The sequence below is a fragment of the Nymphalis io genome, chromosome 5 (genome assembly GCF_905147045.1).
Source record: "Nymphalis io chromosome 5, ilAglIoxx1.1, whole genome shotgun sequence".
NCBI lineage: Eukaryota > Metazoa > Arthropoda > Insecta > Lepidoptera > Nymphalidae > Nymphalis > Nymphalis io.
Window position 1 is genome coordinate 11,700,527 of NC_065892.1, and position 26,608 is coordinate 11,727,134.

Here is a 26,608-nt window from a genome sequence, read left to right on the forward strand (position 1 = left end):
GTTAAACATATTTTTATGTGAAGATCACAACAATACATAATTATTGCTATTGTCTGTATTTGCTATTCTACGTTGCAAAGTATTTTCGGAAATATGCTTTTACTGTGACCGCACTATTTCCATGAATAAAACACTACATTAAAAACCTGCTTTATTAGAACAAAATAATTAACCGATGTAAAATATGCTGCTTTGAATTGCGTTTTACGTATAAAACCGTACAAGGTATAATACTAATATATAAAATAAATTATTGAATGAAGATGTAGTATTCAAATATAACAATATCCTTAATACAATGAACTATTCAAGATTCGATTGATGTTAACCTTGAGTTTTGCTGGTTTTACCTGCTTTTCTATTTTACTGTAATATTATAATATTCTAAGATACTTCTTCCGTTCTTACAGTTTTAATACTTTCTTAATATAATAACAATTATAAATACACAGGAATCTTTAATGTCAATAAAAATATATACTATGTAAAAATAATATCGCTAGTTAAAAAATAATGATTTCTATATTAAACAAAGAATTCGAATACCTATAAAAATATATTTAACTATTGTAAATATTACAACTTGCGTTAATTAGGTGTCGACTGATAATAAGTACTTAGGTATGGTTTTGTTGGATTCTTTATTCGCCTCTGTCAGTCTGTCACGTATCATGTATATGCTATCTTTTTTTTTCATATAAACTTATATACTTCCATCTCTTTCAGTTGTCATGTATGACACCGATTGGTGATTTGCCTATTGAGTCAACTGAACTTTCTGGTACGATGAACCTACTGTTTATCCAATTATGACATATAAATTTCAAATAACCCCATTAAAAGGCTATTCATATTTACATATTAAAATTATCTAGATACCTAAGAATATATTGTGATACTGCTATAATATTATTTTACGTAAAAGCAGTATTTAAATAATCATTCATATTTCCCGCCATAGATTTAATATTTTAAAGAGAGTGTGTTCAATTTCTATTTGCTAACGTTGGCCAATAGAATGTTTCCATCTGTCTGCGTAACACTACGTCACTCTCTGATGCTTAGTATGTTTTTACTCCCTCACTCGTACGTCTTTTAACTAGTGCTATCCCTGTCAGCAATTCCGTAAGCGCCGACAATTATTATATCTGTTTCTTTCTGTCCAAGATACAATACGTATGAAGGAACGAAAAAGCAATAGCAAACACGGCAACACGCAATAAACCGGTCAAAATTAAATAATAGTTGACTCGCCAAATTTTCAAGTTATTCGTGGCCTGTCTTTTGCCAGCGAGGGAAGGTGTTAGTGATAATCAAAATGAAATCCTTAGTTTTAGCGTTAGCCAGTTTGGTGGCAATTTATTCTGTTAATTGTGATGTTTACTTTGAGGAAAAATTCCCTGATGGTAAGATTCAATGATATTCATTTACTATTTAATGGTACCGGCATATCGCGTGCTATCGATTTTTAAGGATGCCGGCGAAAATTAGTTTTGTTGGTCTAATTATATTTTCTCTTTATAGATTCATGGGAATCGAATTGGATTTATAGTGAACATCCCGGTAAAGAGTTCGGAAAATTTAAATTGACTGCCGGCAAGTTCTTCAATGACCCTGAGGAAGATAAAGGTATACTTAACTACTACTTTTTCTTATATTTTATTAATTAAACATACGTCAAATAAAGTGCTTGAAAAATTGTATAGCATATTTTTTAACAAATATAATTTTATTTTATTTTAAAATGTAAACGTGTCACCGAAAATAGATCCACGCCTCTATCGAATTGACGTTCCATTCTCGTTTTCATTGATGCATAGTACTTGCTACATGGTATTCGAAAGTATTTTTTTTTACTTAGGTCTGCAGACGTCTGAGGATGCACGATTCTACGCCCTGTCGCGTAAGTTTGAGCCCTTCTCCAACGATGGCAAGAACCTAGTGGTTCAGTTCTCGGTAAAACACGAGCAGGATATAGACTGCGGAGGCGGTTACTTAAAGGTCTTCGATTGTAATTTGGAGCAGAAGGACATGCACGGCGAAACCCCCTATGAGATTATGTTTGGTCCTGACATTTGTGGTCCTGGCACCAAAAAGGTAAGTTTTATGTAAAAAAAAACTAATAATATATGTAATGTACACATTATTAACTTGATAAACTTGTTTGACATGTCTCTGATTTATTTAAGCTTGTGGTAACAGCATAATTTATTACTAATGATATTCTGAAAAACTAAAAAACTTATTTTCACTATAGCATTCTCTCAGTGCTGCAATAATTTATGGTAGCATTCTTTTATGCTATTTTAAAAAAATAATCTTTAAAATAGCATAATTGCATAAATAATAATTTGTATGGTTGCACAAATATTTATTAGAATTTATTCTATATAAAGAAATAGCTCTTTTCAAATATTATCGGAAACAATTGTTTACATAGAAAATTACAGTTGCATGCTCTATTGGCATTGAGAATTGTTAAACAATAATGTTAGATCTAATCAATAGCAACAGTTTCAAAGCATTACAATTGGTAGATAAAATATATTAACATAATATATTATTTCTGAACTTATTACAATTTAAATTTCGAAAATAAATCTATTACTAATCGGTATAAAAAATAAATTAACTAAATAAATACATAAAAGATTAGTCCATGTTAGTCTATAAAGATGTTTGTAACTAAAACAATCGACTTGATAACTAATAAGCAGTTACAACAATTTAGCGGGTCCTAAAAATTTAAGCTTGTTTATAGCAAATGTAAATGATAAATAAAATATGAAAAAGTATTTGCATTAGCAACATAACTTGTTACATGAATTTACAACTTTTATAGTAATTAAAAACCTTATCTTTTTTTTTGTGATATTGTTATCATATTTCTAGTAAGTGGCAATTTTTTTTTAACTTATTAAATACATATTAGCAAAGTAATTGTAATTTACAACATTAACAACACAATTTGTTGAAAAAAGTCATTAATATTATGCAATGAAAAAAGTATTTTACATTTTTATCAACACCAACAAATTGTACTTTTGTTTAACTTTTGGAATTCCGCTCATTTATTTTTAATTAGCATTTAAATATTTTTATCGGAAAACAAAATTAAACATTTTTGTAAATTAAGTTCATTTATAGATATTGTACCTAATTGTAAATTATTTCTTAAATATAACGAATGCAATGCACTTGTTTCTATCAGTTTTCAAGTTCTGATAATAAAATGATATTACTTATTTATTTTACTAATTAGTTAATTAATTTCCTCTTATGACTTGCTATAAGCAAATGTCAATCTAATCGAAATAATTTAATATTAATTTTGTTGCATAACTTTCTAGAATAATAACACTTTAAATAAAATAAAATATAAATATATCAATAAAACTGATACTTATCTTTATTACTTAAAAAACATAAATAGTTATCACTTCTAAATTGTAGTTAAAATTTCCGTAATGAATCCCTTATCACAAGTTATTTCAAATGGATATATTTAGAAATATCTAATTCCTTTGTTTTGTACCTTATAAAATTAAGTTTTAATTTTTTGTTCCTCGCTGATTCATCTTTATGGATCCTCAGGTTCATGTAATCTTCAGCTACAAAGGAAAAAACCATCTAATTAAGAAGGACATCCGTTGCAAGGATGACGTGTACACCCATCTATACACACTGATTGTTAAGCCAGACAACACCTACGAGGTGCTCATCGACAATGAGGTTGTCGAGAAGGGAGGACTAGAGGATGACTGGGACTTCCTTCCACCCCAAAAGATTAAGGTATAAAGGAAATTATGAAACATGTCATTTTATAACATACCATTTTTATTTTAAAGCTCAACTAGTCATACTTTTACAGCTGATTGATAAAAAAAAATCGAATTCCTTACATTCTTAATAAAATTGAATCATAATCTCTTCTCAGGACCCAGAAGCCAAAAAGCCAGAAGACTGGGATGACCGTAAAACTATTCCTGACCCAGAAGACACAAAGCCCGAAGATTGGGACAAACCAGAACACATTGCTGACCCTGATGCCACCAAGCCCGAAGACTGGGATGATGAGATGGACGGTGAATGGGAGCCGCCCATGATTGATAACCCAGACTACAAAGGTGTATGGGCTCCTAAACAGGTAAGATAGCCGAATTAAACTTGTTTCAGTATTTTAAAATTAAACTCGTTTTATTATTTCATGATTTAGTCAAGAGCTCAAGTGAATGAATCTTAACCGATGATAGTGGGTTCAAACCCGGGCAAGCACCACTGAATTTTCATGTGCTTAATTTGTGTTTATAATTCATCTCGTGTTTGACGGTGAAGGAAAACATCGTGAGGAAACCTGTATGTGTCAAATTTCACTTCAATTCTGCCACATGTGTATTCCACCAACCCGAATTAGGGCAGCGTGGTAGAATAAGCTCCTAACCTTCTCAAAAAAGGAGAGGAGGCCTTAGCTCAGTAGTGGGAAATTCACAGGCTGTTGCAGTTACTGTACTGTATTGTTTCAAATCATAAATATGTTTTGGTTAGGTAATTTTATAATTGACTTATTAATTTTTTACGGTTTACAAGCTTCTAAAATTAATATAATTTCAGACATTTTTAATGAATGCGTGTACTTTTAAATTCTCGGTCGTGAGCCATCGATCATATGATAGAAACGCGACAAAACGTATTTGAATTTGTACTTAGCATCTAACTTCCCGCTCACAGGCGTAGTTCATTTACCCACATAACCGTTACACGCGTTTAACTTTCGATGTCCAATCAAGTGTCGTAATATATTGTGTAAACATGTTAGGTCGTTGCCACAGCGATTTTGTCTAGGTTGAATAAGCATTTACTTATAATGTGTTAAATTTGTTCACAAAATATTAAACATATTTTTTACATTACTCCAGTTATAAATGCTTTCATATATATATATATTTTTTTTTTACGCCGGTGGCAAAGAAATTTTATTGAAACATAGTTTTAAAGGATCAGTCGGGACTAGCCGAAGTAGTATAGAGAAAGTGTTAAGAATACAATTTAAGCTTCTCCTTCATTTAAATATTGGAAGACATTCAATAAAATATTCATTTTGGGAATAACAACTCATCATATGTACGAATTTTATTAAATTTCATAAAAAATAAGCAAAACATTACGAAAGAGATTAGGGTATTTATTTCCTTTTGTTTATCAAAGTTATTAAAAAGTTAATTTTCTTTCCAGATTGATAACCCCGCTTACAAAGGTCCATGGATTCACCCAGAAATTGACAATCCTGAGTATGTAGCTGATGCAAACCTCTACAAACGTTCCGAAATCTGCGCTGTTGGTCTTGACTTATGGCAAGTTAAATCTGGCACCATCTTTGATAACATCTTGATCACTGATGACATTGAAGCGGCTAAGGAACGTGGGGAAGCTCTCAAGAAAACTCTAGAAGGAGAGAAGAAGATGAAGAATGAGCAAGACGAGGCAGAAAGAGAGAAGGAGAAGGCTGAGAAACCAGAGGATGAAGATGATGAGGATCTTGATGATGAGGCAGGAGATGCAGCACCAGTGGTGAGCCCAATCTTTTGTTTATCTAGGTTTTTATCAAGAGGATAATAGCATTACTATACTACGTTTTTTACATATATATTAATTTTTATTTTGTTTTTAACAAAGAACAGTGGATATTTTTTGTTTTATTTATTCATATATCTGTCTAATATTAGTCCAATCAAGTCTATGAAATAGTATCTTTTGAATGATATTAGTATTATTTTCCTCTTTAAGTGATAAAACAATGGTGTATGTATTGACGTTGTTTTTGTTTGTATTGTATAATGTAATAATGATATTCTTGTTCACAGGAGGAACACGACGAGCTGTAAACGTGTTAGTGTATATGCAAAGACATTGAATACCAAATGGTATAATATAAGAACGCGCAGGGGTTAACCGCATTTAACCTGTTCCGGTTATATAAGTTGTCTAGATGTGTGTCCTATCCCGTCTTTACTATATTATCAATAGCACTGTGTGACTCGAAATATTCCATTTTATACTTATCGGACGTATTTGGCAGTACGCGTCCATAGTGATGATTTTTGTATATAAAGAATGCGTTCATTTTTGTTATTTATACGCGGCACTGTGTGTCGGTGAATGTGTGTTTGTGTTACAACATCGGCCGTACCTATGCCGGCCTGTGTTGTAATATAAATTAGTGTGTTATCAGTTTACATTGTGAAATGAGTCTGATTAAATTAATATAATTTGTTTTGGCATTTTATTTTACATCCTTTGCAGGTAAAATATTAAATATTTATACAGTGTCTTCTATCAAAATGTCATTAAATATGACAAGAAGTTCAAATAGCTTGTCACCAATCCTTCCATCTTTCCTTTAGGCTTCGCTATTTCGACTTCTTCAGATTCCTTCTTCGGTCCCCATTGCGCTAAATAGAATGAAATATTTTTTTTATTATTTGTTGATACTGCCGTATTTTCAATATTGACATTTGATATAATGGATTACAAATGAATTTCGTTCTAAATTAACAAACTACAGGTAATTTCGTAATCTACGCGAGAACAAAGCTTCCTAAATACAACAAAACGCGTTTCCTGTTATTGCTATCACAATAATTGTAACCATGCGATTGTTCCAACCATAAACTGAACGCCGCGCCATGGATTTGTATTGCTGGACCAAATACATATATTTAATTGTGTGCAAATAAAAGATATACTTTCGAAATGTTATCGACTCTAGTTGGTTTTCAGATTTACACTATACTTTGACGACTCACCCGACGATTTTTATTGACTAGGTACCTATTTTTTTAAAAATATTTTTATTTGTTTTGTGTCGACAGTATGAGACACGACATTTCGTTGGTTCTCGAAAATTCTATTTTTTTAAAACAAAATCTAATCCGCACGTCGCCACTTCGCAACATACAAAGCTGCGATGTGATTTTGGCGACGTATGGTGTTATTACTATGGTTCGGGTAAAAATTTACATCACCTAGGAATTATATCTCAAGTTTTTGCAATGCGACTACGCATCGCATTTTTATATTTCGATCCTAAGTTTTTAATATTTTCATTTAAGTTGTAGAAGGTAAATTACTTTAACATCACTTAACTAATATATCGATAAATGCATATATTTACATAATAATATAAATATGTGATAATGCCAGTATCTAAGCAGAGATCAAGTTTTGCAAGCTGTCACTTTAATTGGAAATCGTTACACTTACGATCAGCTCCAGCACTGGCGACTTAGGTTTTTTATTTTTCGCATTGCTAGACTTGCCATACTGGAGAGGAGACTTAAATAAAGTCAGGTCACAAAAAAGTAAGTAGCAAGTCTGTGAGGAACGACAGATTTATTGTTAGCACTGTTATATTAAATCTTACTTCAACTTTTTCTACGAAACCTAAATAAGTTCCAGAAATTTCGATATGTGTGACAGTGATCACCAAAACCACACTAGAAAAAGATTGACGTGATTGACCACCCACCAGTGACCATCTCCAGACCTCATGACATTTAAGACATGCAAGTAAAACGAACTGTACTACAGGTAACACTACAACTAAATAGGTACTTAGCGATTACCTAACCTAATGAAAGAAAACATAATTTTAAGCAACAGTGGAAACCTTAATATGACACTACAGTAATTTTTTAAATCACTTTATAACTTCTTGAAACTGGAGATATTAATTGTTCGATTAAGTATAATGTGAAAAATCAAGGATAAATGGTTTGCTTGGACATATATACTGGTTTGACCCCTCGATTAAGTCCGAAGACACCAATAACTTTGTTTTATTAAGGACCTACTGTGTTATTACACTCATAATAAAGTCCACAAGAGTGAAGAGAGAAGAATGGAGACAAATTGTCAAACATGCTACAGCAACGCAATGACGTCAACGGCCGCTCTGTCAAGAGCGCAACCACAAAGAAGCAAAAGTCCTATATTTTAATGAGATTCATAGTTTTTACGTCAAGTCCGAAAAGCAAACAAAACTTACCATAACATATTAGTATGATATAATTATGTGCTTATACTCACTTATCATTTCCAGCACTGCAACAAAGAAAATTTTAAAATGAAATGTTGTTTAAATATATATTTTTTAATTACGACTTCTTTATCATATAGAATCAATAAAATATTTAGTTGGTTTATATATAATTATGTAAAGATATTACAAGATTAATTTAGATTACAACATTATTATTAGAAATATATTTACAAGATTATTATTAGAAATCCAGTAATTTCGTAATTAATTAAATACGGAAATAAAAATTACCATTATCTGAACTGCAAAAGAGTAGAAGATCGACATAGTTCATGAATGCGAATGAAAAGGAGCACCGTCGTAGACTAAAATTGAAAATGTGACTTGAAATTTGAATTCACCGACCGAATTTTCTGTTATCTTATACAAAAGGTTTTTATAGTTTTAAACAGGAATAACCTCCACAAAATTATCTTATGCCTTAATAATTATTATGAAGGAAACTATAAAATTCAAAGAATGTCGTTCTCTCTAATATTCTACGTCTATATAATTGCTGTATTTATTGGTCTCGTTTTGCACGAGGTATAGGCTAGGCTGTACTGATTCTGTATAACTACACTGAAAACTTGCAAAAACATATTGATAAAATCATTATACTTAATGTATACTAATCACATAATTAGTAAAATGTTACTTTTTAATGGGTGGCAAATGGCTCCCGAGATAGTACCTAAGTAGTCACCACCACCCAAAAACGCTGCTGCTATAAGAAATATTAAACATCTTTTACATCGCCAATGCGCCACTAATCCCGGGAATTAAGATGTTATGTTCCTTCCGCGCTTAGTTACACTGGCATATAAAATACTAAATATTGTTATTTAGCGGTAGAATATGTGATAAAAGTAAGATAAGTGGGGCGGTGTTTACATAGACGGGCTTCCACCAAGCCCTATCTAACTCCAAGTAAATGTTGTGGTTTAATAATGCCTTAATTAACGGTACGGTAAAAGCCTGGTCAACCATGTAAGGTTCCACGCGTCTGACCCTTAGAACGTTTGTACTCACTTCTAACACCTCACGTTTAATTATTTACCTTGGTTGATGGTATAATGGTAATGGTATGTGGTAATAATGGTGGTAAACTTTAATTGGTAGTATTTAAAAAAAGTTTAATGTAATTATTGCTTACTTTTTTTAAGTTGTTTTATTTTTTCTTTCTTTCGTTTATCTTTATCATTGTCGTTTTTGTCTTCTTTCTTTTTCTTCAATTTCTCTGGTTTTAACACTAGATCTAACAGTTCTTTGCATGGCTCCGGTGCAGCTTGTACTGCAAATATTTTATTAATAGTTGAATAAGTTGTTTAGTTGTAGTAGTAGGTTATTTATTATAAATACCTACATGTCAACCCATTGCTATAACTGTCAAACTATCTATAACACTATTTTAATTTTAATATTAATTTATTATGCATTAAAGCTTTCCGAAATAAATTACTTAAACGATTATGAAAATCTTAACAGAATAAATTAAAAAAACTGGGCCTCACACTGGATGGTCGCTGGGGCTTCGAGCACTACGAGCGCCTAGCCCCCCGGATCGAGAAGGTAGCGGGTGCCATGCACAGACTGCTGCCTAATCTGGGGGGATCGAGGGAGGAAGTTCGCTGTCTCTATGCCGGTGTCGTGCGATCGATGGCCCTCTACGAGGCACCCGTTTGGTCTCACAGACTATCGGGCGTCCGCCGCTGCAGGACCAAGATCCAAAGTTCGCAGCGGAGAGTGGCCATCCGCATAGTGCGCGGGTATCGCACGATATCCTACGAGGCAACCGTCCTAGCGCGCTTTCCGCCCGTGGAAATTCTGGCGGATATGGATGCGAGGGTCTACCAACAGAGCCGCATCCTCCGCCAGAACAGTGAAAGCGCGCCCACTTCGAGTGCGCTCGAGGCATTGAAGCGGCAGGAACACCGGAGGGCTCTTGCGACGTGGCGCGACCGTCTCTGTGAAGAACGGTACGCACGCAAACGCGTCGTTGGAGCGATCCTGCCAGCCTTTCGAAGCCTGAATGAGACGAAAGTGACGAGTCACCTTCCGACTTACGCAGGTAATGACCGGTCACGGTTGTTTTGGAGAATACCTGTGTAAGATCGGACGCGAATCGACGGCGATGTGTCACCACTGTGGCGCGGACCGGGACACCGCTCAGCATACGTTGGAAGTGTGCCCCGCGTGGAGTGCGGAGAGGGAGATCCTGGTCCGTGAAGTCGGACAAGACCTGTCCCTGCGAGCAATCGTGTCCGCGATGCTTCGCAGGGAATCGGCGTGGAGGGCCGTAGCCTCCTTCTGTGAGACCGTCATGGTTTAGAAGGAGACGGCGGAGCGGGAACGGGAAAGGGCCGATCCTGCTCGGCGGAGACGACAACGGCGTCGTCTCGGCCCTCCCATAGCCCAGACGCCCGGGGCTTAAAAGATAGGGCGTAACCTTGGGGCCGTGGATGCGTGAGGTGGGGGCCTCACGTGTCCTATTTCAGACGGCCCTGTTGAGGACGGCAGCCGTGATGGCCTCGAACTGCCGTACGCACTAGCGAGGAGTGCGGGGGGGGCGCGATTCGCCCCCTGATGAGAGCTCCGCCGAGCCACGAGTGGAGCAAAGCACGGAAGAGGCCGCGGATGCGTTATAACAACACGATCCCGCAGCCTCTCCGATCCGTGCTGAGGACGGCCATCGCAGTGGTTTTAGTGGGTAAGAATCCCACATAACCCGGTTCCACCCCCATAGGACCCGGGTACCTTTCTGAAGGTTTCCACTGCGAGAGAAAAAAAAAGTAATTTATTTATTATATATACCTACACGTCATCCCATTGCTATAACTGTCAAACTAATAGATAGTTTAACTTACTAAACACTATTTTAATTTTAATATTAATTTATTATGCATTAAAGCTTTCCGAAATAAATTACTTAAACGATTATGAAAATCTTAACAGAATAAATTGTATAGCTTAAAAGAAATAAGTGACCAAACCGACAGATTTTGTTTTATACTAGGTATTACTTATAAAGGTTCAAATACACTTATAATATGATCTACAAGAATGTCAAAAACAAATACCTTCGTTTTCTGCTATATAGTTGAAAATCTGAAATAATATAAGTTTAAATATTATTAATTGTAAGAAAGCTAAAATCGATTATTAAGCTTAATAAAGGTTGTATTTTCCAACTTTAAGTGTAAACATAATTCGTACTACGTTAGTATGTAGGACATAACAAGCACAACTAATTATGGCAAAAGTGATTGTTACGAATATGATATAATATACAAAATTAAAAAGCACTAAATTGTCTATGATTTTATCCTAATATCATTGATAGATATCCCATAATACATTGAAAATGTTGTAGAATATACATAGTTAATATAGATTTCAACATATCCATATCAAGATTCTTGCAAGACCTTTTCATTTGTCATATTTTTAGATTATGTAAGATATGATCAATTGCGTAAATTCGTTTTCCCACTTGTCAATTACAATAAAAAACAAAACACATAATAAATAAAACACTAATAACAACATTTATGGAAAAGACAGACATCACATCAAGACACATTTAAAAAAAAACTTACCACCACACTAACCATAAACGCAAGTATCAAGTTGTTTCTTAACATTTTTGCACGAACAGATGCCAGAGTTGACTACATCCGATTTTGAAAATAGTCACCTATATAGGAGGACACTGCTATGCTGAGTTTCACGCTTATTTCGTACAATGAATATTGTTTTACTTCATGTATTTGCTTTCAATTCATATTTTAGGTAATGAAAAGATTTTTTGTTAGGTATATACAAAAAAATATGTACAAAATTTTATGTGAAAAATTTATTTTGTTTACTGGCCAATGAATGTCACTAATTTTTTTTTTTTTAAAACATTTAAAAAATGTAATTGCTAAGTATACCCTATAATATAGTTTTCCAATCAACAAAATAACACCTGTTTCTATTTTGCTAATATAATATATTATTATAATAAGTATTATGAATAAATCTTATTATATGGAATAAAAAATGATAGTTTTATCATTTTATAAATGCATTTATTTTTCTACTGCACTAATAAATTATTGCTTTCCATTTATAAATCAGGCCAATAAATAGAAAAAGTTACATTTCTAAATATATTTTACATGAATCATGCGTATTAACTTATCACAGAAATATGTACAAATAAAAATATTACCTGATAGTTTCATTCCGTCTACGAAGAATTTTATCAAAAAGGTATTCCCGTAGTTTATTTTCGGTCGCTTTTATAAAAGGGCTAGGCTTAGAAGAACTATATTGTTGTCTTTGCCACCCCTAACAATAAAAATATTTGATTCTTGAAAAAATCAAATAAGCGACCTTAAGACTTTTAGCATAACGATTAAATTCGACAAACTTTTGTGGTTTAGCCGCAAGATGAGTAGATATGGTTTTTTTGAATGTGGGGTGATAAGGATATGTCAACAGTTCTAGACCCCACTTACCCCTGGATATCCGGTGTCGAAAGACAGCACCGGTGTGTAAAGGCACATAAATATGAATACTATTATTGTTCAGGAGTAATGGGGAAAAGTGTACCTACGTATAGTTTTTGGCTGTTATATTTCTTTCATTGAGTCTCCCTTTAAAAAAAATCCTATTTTAAGTTTATTTTTTTTTAATTTATATCAATGTAGGAGAATTATTTTATTATGGGCAATTGGGTATTTGTTGTTGGGTCGCAACATGGAAACTATAATATTGAACTAAAATTTCAACAATTTTAATTATACTACAAAAATGTAGTATTTATTTAGTTAAGCGAGCGTTAAACCATTACTAATTTTACTGTCGAACGTAAAATACAAAATTAAGTTGAGTTAGCTCTGATCGTAAACTGTTCCAGATTTAAGACGTTTCCAGAAAAAAAAACTAGGACGGAACGACCATATGCTTTTCGTGTAAATATAAAAAGGCATTGCGTTAACTTTACATACATATTGTTATTATAGAAACCATTTGTATTTACTTTTACGTTTATATACAAATATAAAATAATATGATAATAATATTAAAACATTGTAACTAAATACGATAGCTAAAGATAAATCCGTTGACTCGAATCAACTTACTTCGTGATAATTAAATACCGTATAGACGAGAAGAAAGAAACATTTCAAAAATATTCAACTAACATTAATATTTCTTTGTAGCATAAGATTCGTATTCTTATCCCTAGTCGTTAAATTTTGGAATCAATATAAATGCGATAAAGGGGAAGAAGGTTAACATTAGGGTAACAATCGGCTGGAACTCGCTCTAAACGAATATTTTGTGTTTGAAAAGAAATATAATATCGAGTGTGTCTTAGGCGATATATACCTATATAATATACTGCTTTATACCGATAAATAAATTTATCCTAAAAATGCTTTAAATTAAAAGACATAATTAAATTTTCATTTCTACTTTATCTTTACTCATATGATAGATACGAGTGTAATATAATATTCTATTATAAGTTCAATAGAGTTCTTCCTGCATTTTAAAAGGTAGGCAATAACATAACAAAGTAAAAATGTTAAAAAAAGTAATAAAAAGTTTTAGCCAACTTCAAAAAATAGCTTATCAATTCAGAATTCGACTATATTTTTAATCCTTTTTACATATGTAATTTTGACAATTTTACTCTAATATATAATATTCAATATATAATATATTACATTGATGGGTACGTACTTCCAATCGAATGAAATTTTTATACCATTTTCTAATACCAATAACTGTCAAATATGTAATTTATTGCCTAGCCCATTTAAAGAAAATTCCTTGGGGATCCTTTATACAGCTATTACAATGGTATAAATTTTGTATAGGTACTTCTATAGGCTTCCTATTTGGCGGAACGCTAGCGCGCAAAACATTGCTCCATTTTAACTACCTTGCAAAAACATACACATTATTATATTCGTACATAATGTAATTAGAATTTCTAATAATATTATTAACTTACAAGTGATTAATTTAAAATGGATCTTTTCCTTTTTTTAGCACTTCTTACCTTGTTGTGTCTGTTGAGTATATATACTCGGGGCTAGATGAGCCTTATTTTAAGGTGTTTTGCTCATTAACACCTCTTCATCGGCGCGGATCTACTGTCATCATTGGTGAAGGACAGGTCCGGAAAAAAAGAAAAAGAGTATGTCACTTCCTTTAAGCACCAACAGCGCGTGGCCATCTCAGCTCTCGCCCTCCAAAGTGTTGGTGGTCTAAAACGGGACCCACGAGGGCCCCACCTTATAAGTCCGTCTTGGACTTCGTTTTAAGTGTTAAACCTAGTCAGGGTTGTAAGAGAACCGAGGGAAAAGGCGTAGTGGTCCCCGATGAAAAGAAAGTTACTCCATACAATACTTATTCCACACAATCGATCCACCAATATAATACGAAAATAACAAAGTGTCTATTTAGATGTTTAATGTTACAGAATATCAAAGAAAATAATATATCTACCTTCTGTATTAGTCGCTCATATATCACAATTACATAAAATTGTATAAAGTCCAAATATATAATTTACAACATGTTTTTATGTTTCACTATTCATTTTTTTGTATAATAAAACAATCTTCAGTGATTACGTTGGCCGGCCCGTGACAAATTACTTTTATTGTTTTATTGTACGGTTAACAAACTACGCTAGACGAGGAAGAAACCCACTCATTTGTAAAAGCGAGGCGAAAAGGATTGCAAAAAAAATAAAAAAAAATTAACGACGTTCAATAAAACATAACAGAGTGACTGAAGTATTTTTGTTGCAGTTGTTTTGCTTAATCATAGATATATGACCACTTTCAAAAAATACCGCCTCACATCGCCTCTATTTGTCTGTGTGTTACATCCTTAAAAATTACATGGCCAAGGTATAACGATACGTACACGAGACGGATATTATTCGGCATTGTTATATAAAATTATGTTGTTGTTGCATGTTTCTTTGTAATAGTTGTATTTATTACTCAATAAAGTGCCAAGAAAGACAAGGAACGACTTCCTTGTCTTTCTTGGCGCTTTATTGGCGCGCTGTATTCCCGTGACGGTTTGGATGGACACAATCAACCGCTTTTATCAATACCTAACTCTTAAATATGCATTTTCTCGTGTCATTGATTTGTTTTATAACGTTTATTATTATTTAGAAATGTTATATAGCAAAGCTTCTGAAACTTAGGTATAGATTATCACTTATATTTATGTGATTTTTTTTAGTAGGTAGGTATTATAATTTTTTTCTCAACAATTTTAGGATGATAGTCTTCGACGCGAAATGCGTTATTATATTACATTTCGAATAATTGCTTGAAATCAAATATAGTTGTTTTTTTTTTAAATCTAATCAAAATTCAAAATAAAGGCGAGAACAGGTTTAATCATCAATTAAAAAATATTAAATCTAAGTGAACATCAATTATCCAAATCTTAAAATATTTTTACTGTCTAATTGTATATAATATTGTTTCATTTTTCAATAAGTACCTATGTTATAAAAGAGTATCAATAGTACAGTACACGAACCGTATCTTTTTTAGTGAGTATCAACAGTAAGACGAAACCATTGGACTCGCTGAAAACAATCGACAAGGTCGTTCTTAGCGTCCGGAGTAGTGACGAATCCAATTGTTATCAGCTTGTGAGGAATTGTCAGAGAAATGACGCACTTAACAATATTGTTAAAATGTATGAAATATTAATATCTCGATAATTTGAAGTTTTAAAAAGTGATTGTCTTATATGATGATATTTTCATATTGAATGATGATTTTCATATGTTTTCATATGTTTACTGGTATAGGTATTTCAAATTATAATAATTTCAAGTTTATTAAAATGATTTCTTATGATCCCAAGAGATAATATATACTTATATAATCTCGCCACCATATCCAGCTACTAAGTTCAAAACAACGTACCCGACGTTTAAGGATTTGTCATGTTTTGTCACATTTATAGTTTTTCTATTATACGATAAAACTTCCTTTATACTTTTTATTTTACGTCAGCTAAACTTATGGACAAAATATTAAAAATAAAATCTTTAATGAACGTAATTCTTTCGAACACCTAAAGTTACTACTTTCATAAATTCATAATTAAAAAATAATTTACAATATGTAAATTGGAACAATAAGGCTTGTTCCTTATTGTTGTTATTTACATATACATACAAATATGAAATAGTGGGTAGATTATACTATATAAAAAAAGTGTTCGGTTATTTTCACCATTTAATAAGGATTATCGCCATGCTACTAATTTAACTTTATTTTTAACTATAATAATTTTATTAATCTATTCTAACTAAGCTCGAATTGAAATTTTGCCTCCGCCTCACCGCGACAAAATAGCAGCTATCTCACATGCACCACACTAGCATCTTGACTATTTACAGATATTAGGTACGATAATTTATGAAAAAGTTTATTATATATCAATAAACAATCACTTTCTTTTCCCATTCATCATAGAAATCGCTTCACTTATACGTAGTACGTTTAGTTAGTACACATTTTGTACTTTACGTGTACGTGTATAAACGTACTACGTGACGCAGGTATACAAATTTTAAAATTTTCGTTGTTATTCTGCATTAAACGAAGTCTAAAGGGCATACTATGCAAGTCTATAAAATGTTCTATTATTTATATATTACAACGGCATGCCTTGTGTATAAATTTTTTTTTTACATAAGTTCACTTACATATTTTACGTTTCCCGTATAAGTTTAATAATCATTATTGAATAAATTTCAAATATTGCAAAATAAACACGGGCTATAGCAGCAATTGTTATGATTGATATAACTATTCATGAATTATTTAACTTAAATGCATTATTCATAAATAAATTTTCGTTGGAATAAAATATGAATAATTTTCTGCATCAACAAATTATTTATTTAGAATATGAATTAGATGATAGAATAAGTTCAACCTAAATATCAGTAAAACATTATGGATAATGGTAATGAATTAATATTAATTTATAGGAAGTATTTATTACCTTCTTCTGTCGATATTTCCGCTTTTAATTGACATATTGAATTACAAAATTAGATACAAAAAAGTTTAAAGGAAACAGTTATTTTTCGTATAATTTAGTTTTTAGTTATTTAATTAAAATCGTTTGAAGTAGGTATTCATGTATAACGTATAATTATTTTAAAACCCTGTTTTCTAAAATACCTCCATTGCGAATTTTTAGCATACAGTGTATTAATGATAATTTATAGTAAGTGTATGCGTTACTGTTATAATTTTTTTTAATAAAAATGTGATTAACGGTACAACCTTTCCCTCCCTCTAAGATAGATTACACAATGTTGTTTTCGCTTTATAAAATAAATATAATAAATAAATAAAAATGGTATGTATAAGTTACGCTAAAATTTATTTAACGCATTTTTTTTATTCCCCACCTCTAGAAAGGGAAACAATACAATATAGATATATATTTATATATGTATATACGTCACGAAAACAAACCACTAAAGTACCCTATTAGTATAACGTGTTTGTAAATATGAACTTATTTATTTAAATATTGCATTTAATAGGTATTCTGCCAAAGATCAACAAGAATAAAACAATTTTTGTTGAATTGTCATAAAAAAAGTCGAATTACACATAAATATTAAATAAGTAGCCTAGGCATAAGAAACTTTTATGCTAAGAATTGTAGAAAATAAGAAAATATTCCTTGCGAAGTCGCGGGCACCGCTCGTCACGGAATACGATTTTTCTGCGGTTGAACATAAAATTTCATTATTTATGTCTAGACCTATAAATTGGTTTATCATTGCTTCATCAAATGTTCGAGGGCAATACGCAAGGAATGGGAATTTGTCGCCAAATCTATAACAAAATATTTACAATATTTATTATTAATAAAAATGTGGTAGATTGATAGGTTATAGTAATATATCTTAAATTACAATAAAAAATAGAAGGATGTAAATATTATAAGTATAGGTATGAATATTTTTTTATTCCATTGGTGTTTATAAATTTCTATCGGTTACATTTGAAGCAATTATGTAAAATAAGATAAATATACTTTTATTATCGCTTACTTAATTTAGAGAAAAAAAAATATAGAATAAATTTCGGTACGAATGTATCCTACCTTTTTATTTTAAGATATTTAAATAGCAATGTATTAGTTATCTAAGTAAACGACGATTAAAATTGATTATAGTTTCATAGTACGAAGGTTTGGCCCCTCTTTCCTCTCCGAGAGTGGGCGACCTCAGTCTTCTTCCAACCTCTATCGTGGGCGGATGTTTTGCCGCACAGCAAACGGTGCCGAAATAAAAAGTTGACTTTTTTGTATAAAAATCGTGTTGTGACTGATTGAAATCCAGTGTGGACTTAGGATTTTTATTTCTGTAAGTATTGCTTTGCTGACGACAATTATATATTTTTTATAATAAAAGGTCAAAGCTCCCGTAAGTACAGTATCTGTGTGATAGCTTAAAGAATCCGGGGGCATTTGGTAAATGTTTTGGTTTATCATCTATTTATTTACAATAAACTATGAATAAAGAAATCTTTGTCATAAACTTATTTATACTTAACCGTTTTATAGAAAATCAGCCATAGATTTCACGGCATAATTTTCTATGTTTTAGTTTATTCATAATTAGAATAAAAAGTTTTATAAATACTAATAGGTATAATATTAGTACATAGAAAAAAAACGTGACCGTTTTTTCACATCCTGCATAATTAAATTCGACTTAAATCGCAGTGATTTATATTGTTAGTGATCAAGGTTGAACAGTACTTTTACAATCCAGTACATAAAAAATACAATTGTTCTTTTAAAACGTATTTTTAATAACACTTTTATTTGCCTACCTATCTTATCTGTTTAAATGTCAAGATTATTTAGCATTGTAGAAGTTGTATACTTACATTGTTTTAAAAAATTAAAAGTATAATAGTAAATTCAAGCAATTACATAATAATAAGATTGTTTTCATATCTGTATAATGATGTCATCCACAACAGACTAAAAGGACACTATTTTTTTTTTATTTTTTTACATTTTATTTGTTTAAGGATAGAAAAGTGTTCCTGTGACCTGTTTACCGATTGACCTGAGCTTTGGTATATAGAGAGATTAATTATGTAGGGAGATTAATTAATTTCCTAGTGGTTATATAATTAAATTTAAATAATAAATGTAGCTGTTCTAGCGTGATTGGGTAAGAAACATTCGAACACAAACTATCGCATTTATAAAATAAGTAACACTTACTATATTACAAAATAATATACAATTTTCAATATAATATCGAAATGTACACATACATTTCGAAATGAAAGTCGTATGTAATTTCAGTAATCTTGAAAATGATTCTGCTTACTTTTAAATACATGGAAAACATTCTTGATATTTTTTATGTAGGTACTAAGTAAGAAAGGGTACACTATTATTAATTATGAAATATAATGGACAGTAATCATCCGTTTACCAATTTGTAATTATTTTGGAATGAAACACGAACAAATCATTTATCTATAGCACAACACTTTTCGAAAATAAATTTCTTGTCAATTGTCAATTTTTAATGTTCACAATTTGTTTGATTTTATATAAATAGTTAAGATCACGTCCGATTGAGTTCTGAAGCAAAATATGATAAAAAGAATCTTGATGATGAAGAACGATATCGATTCAAAACTGAATGGAAAGTTTTCCAATTTCAGACAAGTTAGTACTTACTTATATAAATACAATCAACATTGTTTAATCGTAAGGCAATGTATTTTCTCCAAATATAATATTATAATATATTTACATGAAACATATATATGTTTACATTTTGTAAGTTTAAATAGATAACTATTGAGTAAAGTTAAATTAACAAATTTTCTTGCTCCGTCCGCCATAAAAAAAGTAAAGCCTATTTAAAATTATTAGTGCCTAACACATATTTCTTCATTGTCCCATTGTTATATATGAACATATCATTATGCATAACATATAAATCATTACAAGATACGTTTTTCCAACTAATTTTTAGGTATATAGTATTTTAAAATATGATATATCAGTTTTATTTTACAGACGCTATTAAGGATCTTACAAATTTACATAAAAAATGTGAATAAGGCTATTATTTTTAAAAAAGCGATAATTTTTTCCAATTAGTTATATAGCATTGAGGCTTTAAAATTTGATGAATTTAAACTTTTTAATGTCATTTTTATTTAATATACCAATACCTGAATGCTATTAATATCAAAAATATACACGTGTCTAATGTAAGCGCAGACATTATTACAGAAACATTGAGATCTTAGACTTTTTAACATCTAGATACATACATACATACTCAATGTATACGTTTTAATTATATTTCATTGGTAGTTTTTCTATTATTATTGTATAAAATAGGTAGGCGGACGAGAATATGGGCCACCTAATGGTAAGGTAACGCCCATGGACATTGGCATTGTAAGAAATGTTAACCATCGCTTACATCTCCTATGCGCCACCAACCTTGGGAACTAAGATGTTATGTCTCTTGTGCCTGTAGTTACACTTACTCACCCTTCAAACTGGAACACAACAATACTAAGTATCGCTGCTTGGCGGCTTGCGTATGTTGAGTACCCGGGCTTAGACAAAGTCCTACCGCCAAGTTTTTAGTTTAGGGTGAAATATTAGCAGTTCTTTCGATTAAAAAACAGAACATACATTAATTAAGAACACTTTATTATTAAATTATTCATCTCGTGCTCGGGGTTGAAGAAGAACATCATAAGGAAGCCTGCGCGTGACGTATGATAATCTGCACACGTGTATCCGTGTACCAACCGGCACTGGACTAGCGTACTACTGCTACTATACACACACTAATTTCTACTTTATTTAAGTTTGATGCAATAGTTTACATAATTTTATTACTTAAAATAATTGATACATAATTAAACTTCGTAATTAAATTTCGTGGTCTACATTTTATTATTATAGTCACGCAAAGATACGATAGCAGATGTTCTTTTAATTTATTTACACATAACATTACGGGGCCTGTAAAATTACACATTGCTTATAATTAATTACTAAACGCACCCTAAAAATTCGCTTTATGCACTCATTCAATCATAAACTCTTAATGTGCAATTAAATAATTTAGCTGATAACATTGTTATGTGATAAAAATATCCTCCCTATTTTATTTTATGTCCATGTTTTGCGTTTAGCTGTTCAGTCTGCTTTAAGTTAGATAATTCATATTATTATCGTTTATATTGAAACAATATGAAAGATTCAAGTTTTAAACTTGACACCTTGATAGATTTGTATGACTTACAAAATTTACTTTAATCCAATTAAAGTAAAAAGATATTTCCTATTTTAATATATTTATTGATTGTACATTATATTTATAACGATACTTCTGTACTAAGTGAATATTTATTTATACCTTATATTTGCGTTACAGATATGTTTATTAAAAACCTTTGACAATAAATAATCACATAGTTATTCAAACTAACTGAATAATAAGCGCCCAGACGGAGACGTTGTAATTTTTAAAATAATACTCAAATATAACATACCCATACTACATGAGTATTTGAAGTGCCATGATCGTTACCTGTAAATCTTTTTATATAAATGCTCTCTAACGTTTAGTTAAACAACAAACAATTTTACACTTCTGTGTCGCCCCGGGATTCGTTCCAGGGTAAGTAGGTCAGACAATTTGTCCCGGCCGTAATCTGTCTCACGGGAAATGGCTTAGGCGTAACATAATTTTGCCTATATTTTGTTTGTAAAGTGCGCTTTTGTAGGGAAGTAAAACAAAATACAGTATGTCTGTGGATTTAACAACAAGTACGAAAATGACAGTTAACATTAACTGACTATATTTTCTGAGGGGTAAACAAGGGGTTATTTTTAATAAATAAGTTGTTTCAAGTACAAATGATGTTAGATAGAGAGTACAATATAATCCAACAAGATAAAATGCATGAGACGTCGTATAGAACAGCTTATTAAATAAATAAATTTAGATTCGTATATAGTTTGTAAGAAATAAATTGTAATAAAAAAACTACTAAATTGATATTAAAATATACTACATATTAAAATCTTAAAACAAAATTTTAAGTTACTTTTTGATGAGGACGCACGTTAGCAAAGGGACACGTTGTATATATACGAGTGGGTTATATAATAAATCATCATCCACACAAAAGCCACTATGCAAACTAATCAACGTCCTGGTAAATGCATGCTTTTGTCAACCAATTAGTTCGTTGACACGCCTGACGCCATTGACAAACACTCTGTAATGACAATCAGCACGATAGTGGAATGTTAATTAATTGGATACAATGAACGCCTTGCTTATTGAAACGCTCTTGATTGGGATTAACTGTTTTCTCAGCCTTCTCTTTGTGATGGTTGCACTTCGCTTTTGTTGAGATGGGAATATTTAAATATGCTTGAGGAAAACTGTATTGAGAACGAGCAACGAAGAAAAAAACTTACAAGTTATATATATATAGGATTATAATTACTAGATACCAAATTATAAATAAAGTCAAGTGACGTCATATGGTCCGTCGAATTTATGAAATAAGAATAACTTACATTAGTACGTTACCTACGTTGGTTAAATTTTGTAATATTTTTTAGTATACCTATCTACAAAAATTGTATATATATTATAATAAACGAAACATAACACCTCGTACCGTTTCACACTTAGTTTTATTTGCACAATATTTTTAGAATTATAATAAATATTATCAATAATTTCCTTAAGAAGACCTTTATTGTTGTTACGATGTTCGTTCCTAATTCTCGAAACCATTTCTCGATTTATTCATGCTCAATAATCAAATATCTTGTATTAATTTTGTCGGCGATAATAACAATCTTTTTTATGCATTAGCTCTTTCGCTCGTGTCTTGCGAGGGCTTTACAGGTAATGAGGCGGATCATGCTCCGTGCTCAGCCTGCCCACACAGGTTGTAAATACTCTCGTCTGATAACATCGTTCAGATTTATTCTTGTTCTGACTACCTAGAATATTCTTTATAGGTCCCAAGAAATATTATTGTACTCTCCGGGCGATTACAGCTCGTTATGTTTGCCTATTTTTAATTAATCGACCATTAATTTCATCGACATTTTCAGGTACAGGTTTTCCTTACCTATTTCACTTGCACTAAATATAATACGTACTTTATTTATTTATTTTTTCCTTTATGTCTTAACTACTTAACTGATCATCATGATATTTTTCATACACGTTCTAAAGGGTACAGAAAATTTATTTAACATTTGCTCCCCCCGCTTACAAGCGGGCGAACCCCGGGCGGAAACTAGTGGTATTATACATTGTTAAAAATATGTTCGTCTGTTTATCCTAATAAGGTGTCAATTATGTTCTTTAAACTAGTTTACTTAGTCTTTGCAATTTTAATACATTTTGAATTAATCGATTCGAAAAAGTGGCCTAGATATTAGCGAAGATTAAGGGTTCAATTCCGGGCTTAGCGTAGCGTTGAGTTTCATCAGTTACCAGTTAGTTACCGTTCAGTTTTCAATTTAATTATACAATCAATCAGTAGTATATAAAAATTTACGGGTATTTATCCGAAAAATTACATACGAGTGCATATATCTCTTATTAAATATTTAAAAAATAGTTACAACATTACAAACTACGTAGCAACACGTTGAAATATCAAGTGAACAATATCTTTAGGATGTCGATCGACTTTTAAGATTTCTAAACAGGTTATTATAACTAATGTTTGCACAACTGCGGTACAAGGTTGTATTCTTGTTTAGGTCATTGTGTGTCACGAGCTGTTTGTTCGTTATTAGATGACTGTGATTGCGTCTAAAAATAAATACATCAGATCTTTACTGCTTATTATAATCAAACATAATTAATTTAATATACGGTTTGTAATTTCCGAGAGTCAATATGAGTATATTATTTTTATTCGTACACTTGCTGTTTTATTTATAAGTACCTGTGCAAGGTAATGCCTTTTTAAAAGTTTTTGCTGCTTTATTTTCGATTCTTATCCCTGGAGACCTTTCGCGAAATGAACACCCGTGCGGAGTACTTGAAAGTAAAAAATACAAAGATAAAATAAATTGATAAACTCGTTTATAAATACATTGCTCTTACCTGTTTGTTTTGTAATAAAATAGTCAAAAGAATTATAAAACTATTATATATTTTAAGTAACTAAGCATGCCCGCTCTTAATTTATTAAGAAGTCCTCATTTTGTATTCATCGGTTACTTTTAACTGGTTTTTGAGTTATATTTTCAGCAGCCATCAATGTAGGGAAAAAATACGTACCAGTTTTTAAATCTAACCCTAATCTTTTAATCATAAAAAGTTTTATCAAAATCGGGTAGTTTTTTTCTCGAATGAACTTTCTCGAATGAAAATTCGAAAGTAATTCTGTCTGCCTGTCTGTTTTGTACCTTATCACCACTAAACCATTGAAACAATCGTAATGAAAATTGGGCATAAAGGTAGCCCCAGGTTTGGATGAGGAAAAATGCATTATGGGATTGACGTGAAAAAACGGGATCTGTCTGGAAAAAAGGTCTGTAGGTACCTATTAATTTATTTTACAGTAGGGAGAGAGAGCAAGCAGTCAGTACAATTAATATGGGTACATAAAACTGTCTCGAACGCAAGTCGGTGTAAGCAACGGCTACTGCTTTAACATAAATATCCTTGCTTTTTGAAGCTTTATAATTATATATCTACAAATTATTTATATTATCTATTTGTATGCCTTCGGCTTTCATTAGATCACCTTTATCCACTAAATGAAATAATGATACCTGTTATTTTTTTTAAAACGTCGGTAACAATTTATAAAACATTCTTGGACGTTTTATTTTCCATTTTTTACACAACATTTAATTTCACTTAAACCTTATATCTTACGAGCGAAAACTCGAAAAGCAATAGTAATTTACAGTTCACTTGCTAAAGAGTATGAATTACAAGCACGTACTCATAGTGAGAACCCAATGGACTGTATCGCCACGCTTTTCATTCTTTTATTCGCCATGCTTCGGTTAATCTCGAGATGAATCCCTATTCAACATAAATATGAGACAAAAATCAACAATGAAATTTCTTCAAACACAATCTTTTGAGAAACGTGTACAAGTTTTGTGTGCAAGCTCAAGATAAATAAATAAATACAATAGATAAATACTTAAACAATCGATCTTCTTAAAGTGCTTTTTTTTTGGTATCAGCGACTAATCCGGCAATTACCATCTGCTGAAAAATAATCACCGGCAATAGGCTTAATTTGAAAATATCAAAAACTTAAGACAATTAGCCTGAATTATAATTTCGATCAATTTTCAACTTACTAATTATTTTTTCTTTTACTCACAACTAGTATTACTCTAGGTTTTAATAGTATGGTCTTTAAAGTTTCTTAGGAGATTAATAAAGTTTTAACTTTAGTGTTGATTCGTTCCTTGTCACCTTTTATTAAATTAAAAATATATTAAAATAATAATAATAATAATTTTTTCGTGAAAAAACATAGCAATACAAATAAAAGTACAATTTTATATTACTAAGTAAAATAAAACAATTATAATATAAAATAAAGTATATAGTTTCGTACTAGGATAATTATAATAGTAAAGGAATAATTGTTTATATCGTCTACCAATAAATCAATAAATCTTCAAAAGCAAGTATCGAAATATTACAAAGCGTCTTACGTGATCAGCTTAAAAACGCATAAAACGATACAAGATATCGCAGAGTCGTATAAGGAAATGTTGCAGAAACAACAACGAAACGGCGCGGAGGATTGCAATCGTGTATGTTATATGCACTATATTGTTGCCCGCAACCTATTGCGGAGAAACCGGTCTCGAGTCTGCCAGTCACCGGGTTATTGTAGCTAACGCGTACGTTTCCGTTAAGAGCTCTCGAAAGTAAGGCAGCGAAAGGGTTGGATACATTGCAGTTATATACTCTTCCTTAAAACCTTTATTTGCGCCTTTATTTTTCCTATCACATACAGCAATTGTTAACAAGATGATTCTCAATGTGATCGTAAAAAAAAAACAAAAATCTATCAATATATGTTGAGTAGCACATATATAATAATTAAATAATGTAATATATATGTATAATATAATAGTAATACTATGATAAGTTTAAACTTTATGATGAATAAGTTATTTTATTTCATAAAATATCTAAATTTCGATTTGGTCAATGGTATTATTCCATAAAAATCTATCTAGTTTTGATTCAATTTAATCTATAGAATCGATTTTGTGTCAATAAATTTCAACCTCACAAATTCCCATGCCCTTAAGCAAGTTGTGAAGTTAATGTCTCGCCTCGACAGTGACTCATTGGTCAACATAGATATTCCATAGATATGTTGTGTGTGACGCATGCGCCGACTTGCACTGTGAATCAGGTCT

The 26,608-nt window shown here is 31.4% G+C and overlaps 3 protein-coding genes across 8 annotated transcripts in view; 2 read left to right on the forward strand and 1 right to left on the reverse strand.

The window, feature by feature from the left end:
* The first annotated feature begins 1,212 nt into the window (after positions 1 to 1,212).
* Positions 1,213 to 6,270, forward strand: LOC126768677 (calreticulin). Its single transcript, XM_050486926.1, has 7 exons — positions 1,213 to 1,406; positions 1,525 to 1,629; positions 1,862 to 2,097; positions 3,595 to 3,792; positions 3,938 to 4,147; positions 5,233 to 5,568; positions 5,862 to 6,270. The coding sequence occupies exons 1-7, from the start codon at positions 1,319 to 1,321 to the stop codon at positions 5,880 to 5,882; spliced, it is 1,194 nt and encodes a 397-aa protein (XP_050342883.1). The 5' UTR covers positions 1,213 to 1,318; the 3' UTR covers positions 5,883 to 6,270.
* On the reverse strand, positions 5,904 to 14,699 carry LOC126768754 (uncharacterized). 3 transcript variants are annotated; one of them, XR_007669254.1, is made up of 6 exons: positions 14,588 to 14,699; positions 14,139 to 14,229; positions 11,158 to 11,185; positions 9,234 to 9,371; positions 8,086 to 8,100; positions 5,904 to 6,449 (listed from the first exon to the last, which is right to left on the reverse strand). XR_007669254.1 is itself a non-coding variant. In XM_050487041.1 (5 exons), the coding sequence occupies exons 1-5, from the start codon at positions 11,719 to 11,721 to the stop codon at positions 6,334 to 6,336; spliced, it is 342 nt and encodes a 113-aa protein (XP_050342998.1). In that variant the 5' UTR covers positions 11,722 to 11,809; the 3' UTR covers positions 5,904 to 6,333. The 3 variants fall into 3 exon arrangements, 2 of the variants coding, with proteins under 2 accessions (XP_050342998.1, XP_050343000.1); XM_050487041.1 differs by lacking the exons at positions 14,139 to 14,229; positions 14,588 to 14,699 and adding an exon at positions 11,677 to 11,809; XM_050487043.1 differs by lacking the exons at positions 14,139 to 14,229; positions 14,588 to 14,699 and adding an exon at positions 11,689 to 11,743.
* Positions 14,700 to 18,391: 3,692 nt separating this feature from the next.
* The window catches only part of LOC126768745 (uncharacterized), a 43,950-nt gene continuing 35,733 nt past the window's right edge, over positions 18,392 to 26,608 (forward strand). For 2 of the 4 annotated variants that reach the window (XM_050487029.1, XM_050487027.1), the window contains exon 1: positions 18,392 to 18,518. The gene's annotated coding sequence lies outside the window, so the exon portion shown is untranslated. Of the gene's footprint in view, positions 18,523 to 26,608 lie in introns of all 4 variants that reach the window. The other 2 variants (XM_050487028.1, XM_050487030.1) reach the window with 2 other exon arrangements.